Consider the following 15,169-nt stretch of genomic DNA (forward strand, 5'->3'; position numbering starts at 1 on the left):
GTATCTATAGCATCGACAAGTTCATAGACCAAACCGTCATGACATCAGTCGGGCAGCGGACTCGGGCGAGCGTCTCAGTGCGCGTTTTTCGAACATCGCCGACCGGGCGCCGTAGCAGAAATCTTCCTCGCCCTGAGCTTGCTGCATACCCGAGTTGTAACCGATGACTGTTTGCCGGTTTTATGTTTCGCGAGCCAAGCTTCACGCAGCTTCTTGTCCTGCGGCTACGTGTGAATAAGGCTGACACCGGCCTCCGTTACGTGCGTCCGGCCCTGCGGCACCGAGCAGTAGTCTACCATGTTGCGCGCCTTCAAAGGCAGCCACTACCTATTGTAGTGCTTTCAATCGTTATAAGGGAGACACTTGAAGCTGGAAAATCTCGCCACTAAATGAGGACCACAGCGTACGAAGCAACTTAAACGATCGTTTCCAGCTCGCTTCGGCGCTCCCGAAGCAGCCGACGCGGCCGCTATGTCCACGTGATCCCTAATAGCACGTCACGACGACGGTGGCGCCAGCTTTTCCAGTGTGCACACAGTTTGCTGCACTGATAACTTGTGATAAGCGCATGTGTACATCTTCTGTCAGACTGTAAGGCTTGGCAACCAATACAAATGCGGCATCGTGGCTAATACGGCTCACGTCACAAATAGAAAAAAAAACATTTTATAAAGATTTACCTATCAATTTTAGAGGCAACATTGCATTTGCAAAACTGAAGGCCGACATTCATATCTTGCCCAACAGCAACTTCACAAAAATCGTCGTAGGTACTATGGCCCGCAGTATTTTGGCTGTGGGCGGCCCTGAACGAAAACGAAAATTAAATTGTGTCTCAGTGACGCTGATCTCCCCACCATATTGGAGAAACGGAAAACGCCACCTGCATCCCTGCTGCGCGGGCGCCAATGCTATGACAATTACGAGTTCTCTTCATTCTGATCAATAAAGCCTGGTTTTATTTGCTGCTATGCGGACAAACGTGATTATCCGAGCTGCGGTACCACCGCAAGGTTGGGAACAGAATAGAGCAGGCTTCGCGTCGATTCTTGGCGTCACCATGAAGTCCGTGCCAGCGAAACCTGTTCATTTGCACTCGCAATGGAGAGGGTTGAGGGATCAACGCCACTGGTCCACTATTTCACATTTCTTTCGCTACTGCCATACTGGGCGCCGGCCGCAGTGCCAAAGTACTGTAGGCTGTAGCACCCAAAACGATTTTGTTTAAGAAGTTTTTGTTGAGTTAATAATATGACTTTGAATTCTCAATTCTTGGAATTGAAGTGCTCCCTCCTTAAGTACTAATTAAGGTATTATTAAGGATATGGTTATTACTTATCTGCCATATTTTTCACGCTACCGAGTATCCAAAAAATCACAAAGACACATAACTTCATAGAATATCGGGAAATATCCTTACAAGATTCACGTTCTTTTTTTTGTAAAATTTGGTGCAGCTGACACAGACACTGTACTTGTGACATGAAGTCACACAACAACAACAACAGTTTTCTGAAACTTTCGAGGGTAAGAAGGAAAGCGTGAAACATAACGGCAGGTTTCGCAGCGGCTTCTCGGAGCGAGCGGGAGAGGGGAAGTAAAAGCGAGCCGGACGTCGCGGCGGGCCCGCGACTACAGCCTGTCGAGTCATACGCCGCCAAACTCTTCGGCCGAACCGAGTCTGAAGACAATCCAGAGAATCCCATTCGCGACCTTTGACGGCCCCACTTATGCAACGTCGCTCTCAACGAACGCGTCGCCGTAAACGCGAGCGCCGGGCGCGCTGGTTGAACGCCCTCTTTCTGCCGTCTTTGTTCGTCTTCGCTGCGCGATCTGAACGGAAGAGGGACCAAAGAGCCCCAACGCCATAACGCCTCACTGCATGTTTAGCGACTCCTGCTCCCAGCATGAACGCACAGCACGAGTGCACCCCACACGAAACGTTCCGCTAAGGCGAGTAGTTTAGCGACCATTTCGCGAATTAAATTTTTTTAGCTTGCACATTCGTGCAATTATTTCGTGGAGTGCTGATAGAGCTGCAGCTGACAATTCTGCGGCGCAACGCATCGGGTGCATGAGCTCGGGCTACTGGATACCGGAGCATTCTTTGCAATTTGCGCCCAGTCAAGCCGGCGGAAAGAGGGGTCTTGAGGCGTATGACACCCCCCCCCCCCCCCCCCAATGGCCCCTTGCACCCGGGGCCCACGGCCCCCCGGCCCCCCCTGTTGCTACGCCACTGATCCTCCCACACGATCATTATTTGTCGACGTTACTGGCAATGAGAACGCACTGCGAAATCTACGGAGGCGTGCGAGACACTCCATTGCGAGAGCACTATTGGATTTACCGGGCACGAGCATTGGTGAAGACCATAGACGGCTGCTACTGACTTTTTTTCTCGGCGATCCCGTGGGCGCTGCCATGTTTGATCACGTGTGACGCGTCCATTGCTTGTCTCAGCTGCGCCCGTTGCCTCCATGTTTGCAATGGATGTGCATGACGCCGGTGCGGCTTAGCAAACCACTCTTTCGGGAGATATAGTAGACATCGACTGGGCGGACGACACGAAGCTTTGGCCACAGCTTCAGAGAACATGTAAAAGCGCTTTCGCAGCTGATTAAGCTGTGTCCAAACGGTGTTCGGTGTTTGTTCTAAAAGCGAGGCTATATATGTGTTCTAAGCTCTCCATACTTTCCCCCTATGAATTGAATCAGGATCATCTTGTTTTGCTCTTCGTTCTTCATTTGGCAAATACGTTCAAAGAGCGGCTTGTCGCGTTTATGCCTCAGTAAAGTTCATTGGCGCGGTCACTGTCTCATTTTCTGCCATCGCTCATGGGTACGCTCAGTTCCGATAGATTTGTTCGTACTGTGCACAAGACTTGAAATGTAACTGTCTCGTGCATTGTAACACTTTGTAGCAAAGATGTATTACCGCTAGTCACTCGCTTACTCTTGTGGACTGTCACGAAACATACAACTTGGGCCATCCGTGTACTGTCGGTGTATAGTCTGTCATTTTTTCTAGGTATAAAGTGTGCATATATTTAAGTGTGCGAACATTCAGTTATTCTTGATACGTCGGCGACAGAGTGGGCAAAAGTTTGTGTGCTGGTTGGGTTACATACGTGTAGATAACGTGCGGGGAATTTACTGTGGCGGTAGACGGCGCTACTCCTTTTCTCATTGTTTAATGCCGACGTTCCGGGGTAGGAAAGTCCATTCTTTGGAGCTTAGTGAAGTCATGCATCGCGAAAGGCCGGCAGTACAGGCTGTCCTTATGTAGCACCCGCCCATGAGCTTGGTCACACAGATTCATTCCATTCCTTAATATGCGCCAGTCACTATTTTCGCAGCCAACTACTGCACAAGTCTTCACTCCATCGCTCCACAATTTCCAGCCCGATTAGAGCACAGTGAGTTAGCGAAAACAGTTACATTTCCGACAGCTGATCGCACAGAAGCAAAACGCAAGCCGTAATGGTTCCGTATTCGTGCGCTGTCGGGCGTGCCGCCGAAAACGCAATCTCGTTTCTGTGGAACAATTCTGCTCCGCGAAAAGAGTCAACACATGCGAACCCGTTCGAAGTCACTGGAGTCGACTTCGCAGGACCACTATTTGTTGTGAATCTAGCCGGAGAGACAAAATCTTACACAGCGCTCTTCGCATGTGCCACATCAAGAGCAGTGCACCTGGAATTGGTTTCCGGTAAGATCTCAGAAACCTTCTTCATGTCATTACAACGCCTTGTAGCGCGAAGGGATCTACCTCGCTTCATTTATTCAGACAACGCAAGAACATTTAGGAAGGCATGAAAGGACTTAAAGAAGCTCTTCAAGTTGTTTTCCAAGACGACTTTACGGTATACTTGAGTCAGAAGAGCATCACCTGGAAGTTTATTCTTCTCTGCTCTCCATAGTGGGGTGGCTGGTGGGAGCGTCTGGTCAGGACAATCAAGCTTCCACTGAGAAAGGTTCTCCGTAAAGCACGACTTAACTTTGAAGAGCTGACGACTGTGCTAACGAAACTAGAAGCGGTCATTAAGAGTGCATTAACGCCAGCAGACCTCATCATTGAACGGAGACTAATGACGCTACCACAGGGAGCTGGGAAGCAACGACGTGTTAGGGAAATTGACGCGCAAGGAAGCTGTCCGAAGAAACGCCTAGAGAAAACCTGAACTGAGGACTACTGGATAAGGTGAACTAAAGAATATCTGCTGCAACTTCGATGAGAATTTTTCTCGTATGAAACCCACCAATGAAGTAAAGAGGCACTATATACTGACTAGGCTACATACTGATACATACTGACTAGGCGAGCGCAGCGCTCCTCTTAGTCATGCGCGAGGCGAATCACGTGGTCTGGCAGTGACCCAGCAGCGGACATTGAATGCGCCAAGCCGGCGGCAGCGAGACACGCAATGCGTTGCCAAGGCTACGGCGCAGCTGCGGTCAAATGAAGGCCAAATTGATGGCGACGGCGCAACTCGGCTCGACGCAGTTAGTGAAGCTTTCGATTAAAGAACTTCATATGCTCGAGCTGAGCGAGTGACTTGGCGGCTGGGAATGTGTTGAGTTAAGCTTAGCACTGTCTCGGATCGAAGAAGCGCCTCCTTCCACCAGAGAGCCCGTGCTCACGAGCACGCGCAGCCAAAGTCGAGCAGAACGGTTGCAAAAATATAGTTCCTCATGCTTTAAGCCTCGCTTCTTGCCAGAGGATACCCCTTCATTACAACGATGGAATCACTAGGAAGGTCGGAGTTTCACCCAAAAAAGGTGAAGCATTGATTGCGATAGCAAATTACTAGGCAGCTGCACGAAGTAAGGATAGTAATTTTATCGGCCGTAAAAACGTGCGAACACTCGCTTACTAAGCGAAATAACAAGCGTGGTATCAGCAGGCACAAACAAACATGAACATATCTCACTCAATAAGCGCGTACACGCGCTGTCTAAACGCCAGTGTCAGCAAGCGCGGCAGCAGCAGCGAGCGAAGTGGCCTTCGTGCGATGTATACAGCTCCAACGCAAGATCGGCGAGAATACAGCTCGCTCCAAGGTCGTCTGCAGATCAATTTCAAGGTAAGGCGAGCACGCGTCCGTGCAAAGTCACGCACTTGTTGGCGGAGTCAAAGCCGCCCCCTCTCCCCCCCCCCCCTTCCTCCCTCCTTCCTACGTTGCCTTGACACTTTCCTCCATATATGGCGCGCGGCATTGAACCGCGATCGTCAGTTGCTCTTGCCCGGTCGCGAAATGCGCCCTTCATCGGCTTTCCTGTCGCGCTTTCACTAGCACATACAGCACAGGACGTGCGGTGATGGTGTTATTGCCCTTGGACTTTACATGGGACATCACGGCGACGGAAGAAAATGCGCCTGGAGTGCCCATATAATTGTTATCGCAACAATATGCCACGATACTAAACAATGTCTTAAGATATCAGGCAACCACGAAAGTCCTCTTCTCCACGAACCAGTAAATGAGGAGAACCTTCAGCTAACCAGAGAACTGCAAGGGTAATGTACACAGAGACAGGACGGGCGCTGACTATACCAAATGTTTAGTTGAAAATCAGTCATAAACTATGCGTGCAATTCTTAGTGGACGCTCGCCATGCGGGCCTTTCAACCACCATTTTAGACGCGTCGCTCCATGTGCACGGCCGATGTACGTTAGTCCTCAGCCGTAGAGTGACATACGCTACTCCAATAAATTTTACTTTCTTCAGACAAGATTTTACTCCACTACGCTCTTCTCTAAAATGAAGCGCCTGCTTGATCTGCTTTATAGCACCGGCTTGATTCAAAGTACCTTCAAGGGTGCAGCATTTCTAGTGGCCGCTGAGACATGAACTGGGAGATGAACTAGGATGACTGCGGGCTGACGAATACGGCAACGATGTATGAAAAGAAATAAACATGTCCTCATAAGTGAAGCAAGACGCGCTGCTACTCACCGTGTACAGGAAATGCACGCCGTTGCATGCGAGGACCTGTGTTCGGAACGCCATGTGCTTGTCGGAAAAGTGATCGTTGGGCGAAAACAGCGTCATGTCGTCCGGTTGGGTTTTTGCAATGAATGCCGCTGCCTCAAAGCTTCAATGTGCGGCACGGAAATTCGGCGTGCCTGGGAGATCGAACGTCTGGATGCAAACTGAATTACCTTTCGCTTCGCCGTTGGCTTTTTCTGGAAGGTTTCAATTGGAAGGCCTCGCAAAGCGATGGCCCCGTATGATGGATTTGCCAAACCCTGGACAGTTGCGGTATACGCGAACATTTGCATGCCCATCTGGCGCCTCACTCGTCGTGAGCTGATCACAGAGGCAATAACCTACGTCCAGAAGCAACAATACTGAATGGCCGACAAGAGCAGCTGCTCTTTGATTCACAGGCTGCTTCACTTTGCATCAAAGAAACGAGGCACGCTTCGAGCGTGAAAAGCTCGCTACCTCTGCCTAAATTGAGGGCGTGATAAATCCATGATCCGGTTAGCTTAGGCCTGTGACAGCGGTAATAAAAAATGTAAAGATGTGGAAGATATGGCTCACCGACCTGCCCGTATGCATGCATTATCCCTCAAACACAAACTCAGAGGCTCCTTTCAAATATCAATTTTTTTTTACTTTGTCATCTAGGCATCTTGCCTAACAATTATTGACGAAATGCTCATGCACGAATTTGACTGGCACATACAACTTTCCGCTTTTCGAGGACATTGCCTGTGCAATGAAATTTTGAAATTATGAAATTTTGGCGGCTGTTGTCTGCAAGCTTGTGCTCGAGAGGTGTTAGACGCTGAACAGCCCCAAACCCAAACTCTTGTTCCATCTTAGCGAAATTATGTAAATAAAATTGAAAGAAAAGCTCGTTTCTTCTGAACTGCAATACCAAACGTAAGCTAATTAAAAATAAAAGCCAAATTTCGCCCAATAGAATAGTAGTATAGCGCCTCATAAGCGCGTATTAAGTGACCAACCGCGATATTGTTGATTCTCCCCAACAGATTAAACAACTTTCTCTGTAACTTTTTTTTTGCATTCATTTTTGCAGAATAGAGAACAAATTGGCACAAGCCCAACGACTACGTACTCACAATCAACTCGCACAGATGGAATACAATATATTACGATACCGTCCACCAGAAGGTACAAAACTAGTAAAATACATAAAATGAGACGAATATAAGAATCAAAGACGAGATACCACAAAAGTAGACTAGCCAACTGACATATATTTTTTTTTAAATCACCGCCCAAGCACTCCGTACAGGTGGTTAATCAGCGAAGCTGAAACGTGCGGCCCGGTGTTAATCACTGGGTTAATCCGGACGGCTCGTTAAACGACCGCTTGGTAGGGTGCCTGATCCTCGGTAGGCAGCTGCTGCTTGCGCTCGGCTGCACGAGCCTGTTCTTGTGCCCGGGCTGCATCACAGGCACGGCGTTGACGAGCTCCTTCCCAGTTGTGCTCGCGGCGTTGCTGATCAAAAGCTGCCTGCTCCTCAGGAGTACGTATGACGCGTGACCTACACATTTCGGAGCAGGAGAGAAACTCTTGCGCGCGCTCGGCTGTGACGGAGAGCAACGGCCTCACTATTGGCGCACCTAATCCAACAACACCTACACAGGACAAGGCCTTTTCACTCCGATCCATTACATCATGTTACCTGACCCGACTGTCATAAAATATAATGAGGATGCTCCCGAATAGGCAACAGTGATTTTGACGTTACCGCTATCATTACGCCAGCCCTTTAGCATATGCTGATGATGTAGCAGTATTTTGTACGGACCATGACAGTGTTAAAGCAGTTGTACAAGGGGCTGTAAAATTTTATACTGCAAGTGGAAGTGCTATGGAACAAGTGCCTTGGTTTTTGGCATGGGAATTGGCAATACAAGCCTGAGACTTTTGTTTTTAGTCGCTAAAATCTTTTACGTGATGCAAGAGTTATGTCTGACGAGGATATCTGTGCAAATGCTGCATATAGTATTTGCGACGTTTATTTGGGCTTCAACATAGGAACGTACAAGTCGTAGTAATCTGTTCCATAGAGTGTTGAATGGTGGGCTGGGGTTGTCACATTTGTTCTTCAAACAGATTGTAAGCAGGTTTCTTTTTTGTGTGTGATCAAAAGGATGCTTTTCTGAGAACAATGATTCAAGCTCGACTATGCGATTCATTGCCTGATTATGTAGTGTCGTCCATGTATACGGGGCCAATGCCTTTAAGTGCTTTCTTGCGTGAAATGGTCGCGTCTTTCCAAATACTAAAAGCAAGATTTCCTAGTGAATATCTGGCCGCTGTTACTAGTAAGAAGTTGTATAAACATCTTGTTGGTGTATTCTTGCCTGTACCGTTCTATCGTACAGTATTTGTTTTAAGTACAGAACGAGATGTTCTTAAGATAGATAGAATAAACTTTATTTTCCAACGGATAAGGTGATCTACCCGCCCCCCGACACGCAGGTCAGGGGGCGAGTGCCGCCGCCTCAGATGCAGGCTGGGAGGTCTTGTGTCCCAGCAGCCTCTTCAGCCAGTTGGACGAGCCGGAGCTGGAGCTCAGAGTCTGAGCTGCGCAGCAGGTTCTCCAAGGTGTTTCTACTACCTATTTTGTGCGTTCCCCATGGAGAGTACGGACATTTCCATATTATGTGGTCAAGGGTCCCTCTCGCCCCACAAAGATTATGCCTATCGCTCCTGGCCTCGGGGACCATGTGGTTCGCCATAACCGGGTGCGGATACGTATAAGTTTCTAGTTGTCTCCACGCTACTGCTTGTCTGTTGTTTAATTTCGGATCTGGCGGGGATACCAGTCTACGAGTCAATCTATAATGCTGCGTGATCCCCCCATATTTTAGCGTGCGCTCTCCGCTCCCTCGGTCATCGAGGGGCCCCGTAGCGGCTCGGCGGTAGAGATCTCGAGCCAGCTCGTGGGCCGCCTCGTTGCCGGGGACAGCTTCGTGCGCCGGAGTCCAAACTATTTGAATCGTTCTATTTAACTTTCTCTGGCCTAGGATTCTGGCCGCTGCGGGCGAGATCCTTCCCTTGCTAAAATTTTGTATGGCAGTTTTGCTGTCACTGATCACAAATTTCGCGTCCATTCCAGCGCAAGCTAATGCGATCGCAATTTCCTCGGCAACTTCTATGCTGCGCCCGCGCAGAGTGACAGCGGTCACGGGAATACCCAGGCCGCTGACGGCCGTTGCCACCGTAAAACCGCCGCTACCTCCCGCCGCGTCTGCATAGGCTACCTCATGTTCCGAAATGTTACCGAATCTAATTTTTCATGCTTCGGCTCGTTTATGCCTCCTGTCTTTGCAATGTTCCGGGTGCATGTCTTTTTGGCAGGGGGGTGGGGGGATAATCAGATTTTGTCTCACTTCCCTATCTACTTCCACCTTTTTGGTGGGGCCTCTGTCCGGATTTATTCCAACTTTGGCCAATATGCTCTTCCTGTCCTCGTGGTGCTAAGTCTCTCAATTTGAGAGGTTCGCACCACTTGCGCCAGTTCTGCCCATGCGTTGTGCACTCATAGAGCCATCAGTCTCTGTGTGGATGTGCACATGGGCAGCCACAGCGCTCCAGGTACGCATTTTCTCATTAGAGAATCAATCTTTTCTCTTTCCACCACTTTCAAATCGAGATATGGCGTTGCGTAGCCCACCCGGCTGAATATGTACGCCTGTATTAGTTTAATAAAATTTTCTCCTTTACCCTCGGCCTTTGCTGGCCACCTGCCTAATTAGGCGCAGGGTCTGTTTTGCGTGATTCTGCAGCCTCTTGACGGTCTCGCCATTGTGGCCGTGTGACTGGGGAATCAGGCCCAAGATTCTAATTTGCTCGACTATTGGCACCTCCTTACCCGCCACTTTTATTTTGATCTGCGACGGTGTCTTGCACCTTAAGTGTTTCGGATTGTATATAAACAATTATGATTTCTGCGGCGAGCATGCTAGGCCTCTCTCGGGCGCGTAATCGACTATGATGTCGGTGGCGGCCTGGAGAAGGCTTTCGACGGCTGAATCACTTCCCCAGTTGACCCAGAGGGTGATATCATCCGCATATATACTAAATTTTAATCCCTCGAGCTTTGCCAATTGCTCGGGGAGTTCCCTCACAGCCACATTGAGAGTAGGGGAGGCAGCACTGATTCCTAGGGCGTACCATTACTCCCTAGCTCAATTGTGGGGGATTCTAGCGTTTGGAACATCATGCAGGCAGTTCTTCCCGTCAGGAAGTCCTTGATGTATCGATATGTCCTGGTACCTACATTAATCTTGGTCAGCCCTTCCAGGACCGCCTCATGCTTTACGTTGTCAAAAGCCTTCGTGAGGTCCAGTCCCAGAATTGCTTTTGCATCTTTAGACCTTGAGTCCATTATGTCATGTTCGATTTGGAGCATGACGTCCTGCGTACACAATTGAGGTCGGAACCCGACCATCTCATGTGGCCACAGATCGCCCTGCTCCATGAAGCCCATCAGCCTGGTCTGGACGACGTGCTCCATCAATTTCCTCACTCATGACTTAAGGAAATGGGCCGTAAGTTTTCCAATAGCGGAGGCTTCCCGTGTTTTGGTATTAAAATAATGCTTGCCGTCTTCCACTGTTGTGGGAGATCGCCTTTATCCCAACATTTTTTTTTATTGAAATGAATATTAGGAGAGGTTGGCGCCTTTATGGTGGCACCAGCTACTCCTTGTCACTTGGCGAAGGAAACAAATTTGCGTAAAAAGGGAGAATAGCGACACGAAATATGGCACTCAGTAGAACACTGGATGAATAAAAAATATGCAGTCCAACAGTACATGAGTCGCAAAGTTCTGTGCATTAGATCAGTCCACGTACGCATTTATAAAGTCAGATATTTAGAACAGCCATAACACACAACACATGTAATGCTCGTAATAATAATAATAATATTAATAATAATAATAATAATGCTCATAATGCTCGTTTCTCGTAAAACTGTGTGGCGCTGCGGATCTTTACTTTCGTTTTCATGTACCGAAAAGTTAAGCAACATTAAAACCACTTAAGAGCCCTATCATTTCTTTTATGTTTGTTTATGCATTTAAAGAAATGTTTATACATTGCCATACATATATGTTAAGCTTTTAAGTTGTTGAGTAGCGAAACTGCGGCAACGTTTGCGTCGCTGCATGTCGCTGTTGTCGAGAGTATGTGCAGATCGCGCATATCAAGTAGCAAAAATACTTTATTGAATAATTAATAACACTCATATATAGTATTTTTAGAACATTTTGGTTTGATTTGTTCTTTCCAACCGATAGTACGAGCCCACTGTGAACGAGAGGGCATGTTCGCACTGTTTCCGTTTCCGTTGCTCAAAGGCCATCAAGATTTCGATAGAGTTGTAAGGTGCTCCGTTGACTCGATAGAGAATTGACTCGGCGGCCGTCGAAACCACCCGTGTAGCAGCTCGAACTTGACCTTTGAGCCAACTGGCTATCGGTTGGAAGGCCTTCCAGACGCCCGTGTGACACGGGTATAAGAGACGCTCAAAGGCGGCGACCAGGCATGCGGAGAGCGCTATGGAAACACAGCGCTGGCGGGGGTTTCGGACTCGCTGCGCATGCGCTACCTCGCCTGCGTCGTTGTCGCTAGAGAATGTGCGAGAGAATGGACCACGCGTTCCCGCGTTCGCGCTTTCTTTCTGAAAAACGAGCGACGCAACCGGTGGAAATGTTTCGCCTGCCGCTGCTGCTAAACGAGCTGCCCGAACAGAGGCTCAGCGCCGCCGCCGAGAGGACCCGGTCGTTCGGAGTCAAATTATTTGCCAGAATATATCACGAATTCAAAACGCCTAAACAACTGTGCTCAAAATTCGCATTACGGATTATCCTAATCATCGGTGAATTTTTGTTTCTCCGAACTGGAACTGAACGGTGAAAAGAAATCGGAGCGCGTAGACCGCGAATGGAACTGGGAGGAGGAGGAGGAATAAACTTTATTTGTGCACAGCAGATTTGAGACCTAGGCCTCTACCTAAATGACGGCCTCGAGCCCTTGGGCCCTGGCGGCATCTTCGGCCTGCTGGATTGCCTTGCGTTGGTCTTCCGGTGCACAGCTGAGCAACGCGGTCTCCCACTGCTCTCTGGTTTTAATTATTTTATTCTGTATGGGTGTACGAGGACAAGCCCATACCATGTGTTGTAGGTCCGCCCTTTCTTCACAGAATCTACATCTATCCGTGTAAAGGTCCGGGTAGTAGCGGTGGTAGGCCACCGGGTTCGGATATGTATCTGTTTGTAAGAGGCGCCATGCCGTCGCTTGCCGTCTATTTAACGAGGAGTGTGCCGGGGGGAAATGGGCCCTTCCCAATTTATAGTGTTTGGTGATCTCCTTAAAGCTGGTCATCCGGTCTCTCTCCGTTCCCAGTATTTGTTGCGTGTCACCTGCTCGGCCTGTCAGTTCTCGAGCCAGGTTGTGCGCTATTTCGTTCCCGGGAAGGGAGGAGTGTGCGGGTGCCCATATAATGTGAATGTCGCGATCTTCACGAAAGTTGTTTAAAATTCTGAGTGCTTCCGGCGAGATTCTTCCTTTTGCATAGTTCTTGACTGCTGTCTTGCAGTCGCTTACTACGATGTTGGCTTCCGTGGAGGCTATTGCCAGTGCTAAGGCAGCTTCCTCCGCCACCTCTGCCTTCCATGTTTTCACCGTCCCACTAACTCTGCAGTCACCCTCTAGACTCGTAGCAACGATCGACATACTCTGTCCATTTGCGTACTCCGCCGCGTCCACATAGACCACGTCCCTGGCATCACGGAATTTTTTGTGGAGAGCTCTCGCTCGTGCGTTTCTTCGATCTTGGTGAAACTCCGGGTGCATGTTTCTGGGGAGTGGGGGTATTGATAGATATTCCCTTATTTTCCTTGGGATGTCTCTCCGCACTCCGTGCTGTGCTTCGTAGGTTATTCCGATGTCATCTAAGATGTGTCTCCCCGTCAAACTCTGCGTAAGCCTTTCATACTGCGCTACTCTCTGTGCCTCAATAAGTTCGTCTAATGTATTGTGCACGCCGAGCGCCAAGAATTTCTCGTTTGACGTATTTGCCGGAAGTCCCAAGGCTTGCTTATAGGCCCTTCTAATAATGCAGTCTATCTTGGCTTTCTCCGCAGCGTAGAGCTTGAGGTAAGGAACCACATATACAATACGACTGATTACGAATGTTTCTATTAATCGGATGAGATTGTGCTCTTTCATGCCATAGTGCCTGTTGGATATCCGCTTTATTAGTCTGATTGTTTGTTGAACACTATTGTCAAGTAGTCTGATGGTTTCTCCGTTATGGCCGTTTTCGGATATGCGGAGTCCCAGTATTCTCAGGCTCTCCACTATCGGTATTGTGGTGCCTCCTACTGTGACCACAATGCCCGGCCTTTCCCTAATGCTTTTTCGACCGCGGCATGTGGGCCTATAGAGCAGAAGTTCTGATTTTTGCGAGGAGCATCTCAGTCCCTTGTCTTTGATGTAGTCTTCTACCGTGTTTACTGCGGTTTGAAGGATCTCTTCCACATGCCCATCGCTTCCACCCGCCACCCAAAGGGTGATGTCGTCCGCGTAGAGGCTGTATCCGAGTCCTTCTATCTTTTCGAGTCTCGCAGGAAGACCAATCATTGCCACGTTGAATAGAAAGGGAGATAGGACTGAACCCTGCGGGGTACCCCTATTACCTAGCTTGAGTGCGTCCGATTTGGATTCTCCAATTGAAATCTTTGCGGTACGATCTGTCAAGACGTCTTTGATGTACGCGTATGTTTTACGTCCTACATCCAGTTTTTGGAGATTTTGTAATATGGCCTTGTGCGTGACGGTGTCAAAGGCCTTAGTTAGATCGAGACCTAGTATGGCCTTAGTGTCTAGACTTTTCTCACCCGCATCTATGATCTGATGTTTTAGTTTGAGCATAATATCCTGCGTCGATAACTTTGGTCGAAATCCAACCATGGTATGTGGGTAAAGTCCTCCATCATCCATGTATCTCGTGAGACGTGTGAGAACCACATGTTCCATGAGTTTACCGACGCAGGATGTCAGGGATATGGGCCTTAAGTTTGTCAGTTGTGGTTTCTTTCCTGTCTTTGGTATAAAAATAATTTGGGCTGATTTCCATTGACTTGGAATGCTGCCTTGCTCCCAGCAGTTATTCATGTAGTCCGTGAGAGCTCGGATGGATACATCGTCGAGGTTTCTAAGTGTTTTGTTACTTATCCCATCAGGTCCTGGTGCAGATTTCGAGTTGAGCCTGGTCAGTTCATATCTGACTTCTGCCTCCGTAATAGGGGTATCAAGATCAGGATTCTCGTTACCTAGGTAATCCGGAAGTAGTTCTCTATCCGCATCTCCAACGTACATCTTTTGGAGCTCTCGAAAGAGCTCTTCTTCTGTACCGTTGTAGCTGTGTATAACCTTCTGTAGATTGTGTCTTTGTATGGTTTTTGTACTTCCGGAGTCCAAGAGGCATCGGAGAATGTTCCAGGTCTTGGACATTCCTATCTGCCTTTCCATCAAGTCGCACGTGGCTTCCCACTTCTGTTGGGTTAACCTATTTGCATATATCTCGATTTCCTTGTTTAATTCCACAATTCTCTTCCTTAATTTCCGATTATGTTTTTGCTTTTTCCATCTTTTCAGCATGCTACCTTTCGCTTCCCACATGTGCAATAATCTGCTATCCATCTCCTCTATACCTGCCTCCTCTGGAACAGTTTTGGTAGCTCGTTTAATGTTTTCTTGCTGTTTCTCTGCCCATTTCTCTATGTCCGTTATAGTGTCTTCCGCATCATCTTGTCGGATTTTGCGGAAAGAGTCCCATTCTACTAGCTTCAGTTCTCTCCCCCTCTTTTTCCTTGGGCCTGCTTGTACCGTTGTGACGACGATGTAGTGGTCACTACCTAAGCTTTCCTGCATGTTTGTCCATTGAGAAATTGCTACATTCTTCGTAAATGTGAGATCTGGTGTCGTGTCGTTGGTTACGCTGTTTCCTATTCTGGTTGGTGCCTGAGGGTCAGTTATGAGCGTTAGGCCTTCGTGCTGAGCGTCTGCCCACAGGCTTCGGCCCTTAATGTTCTCTATGCTGTATCCCCAAGCCGCGTGTGGCGCGTTAAAATCGCCGACCACGACTAGTGCCTGCTTGTGCGCTACGC

At 48.5% G+C, this 15,169-nt stretch overlaps 1 protein-coding gene across 2 annotated transcripts in view; it reads right to left on the reverse strand.

The window, feature by feature from the left end:
- The window catches only part of LOC135899479 (uncharacterized), a 96,935-nt gene extending 90,722 nt beyond the window's left edge, over positions 1–6,213 (reverse strand). The window contains exon 1 of one of the 2 annotated variants that reach the window (XM_065428753.1): positions 5,958–6,208. In XM_065428753.1, coding sequence (XP_065284825.1) covers positions 5,958–6,053 — 96 coding nt within the window. In that variant the 5' untranslated portion in view covers positions 6,054–6,208. Of the gene's footprint in view, positions 1–5,957 lie in introns of both variants that reach the window. The other variant, XM_065428752.2, reaches the window with a different exon arrangement.
- Positions 6,214–15,169: the final 8,956 nt, after the last annotated feature.

This window comes from Dermacentor albipictus, chromosome 6 (genome assembly GCF_038994185.2).
Source record: "Dermacentor albipictus isolate Rhodes 1998 colony chromosome 6, USDA_Dalb.pri_finalv2, whole genome shotgun sequence".
Lineage (NCBI taxonomy): Eukaryota > Metazoa > Arthropoda > Arachnida > Ixodida > Ixodidae > Dermacentor > Dermacentor albipictus.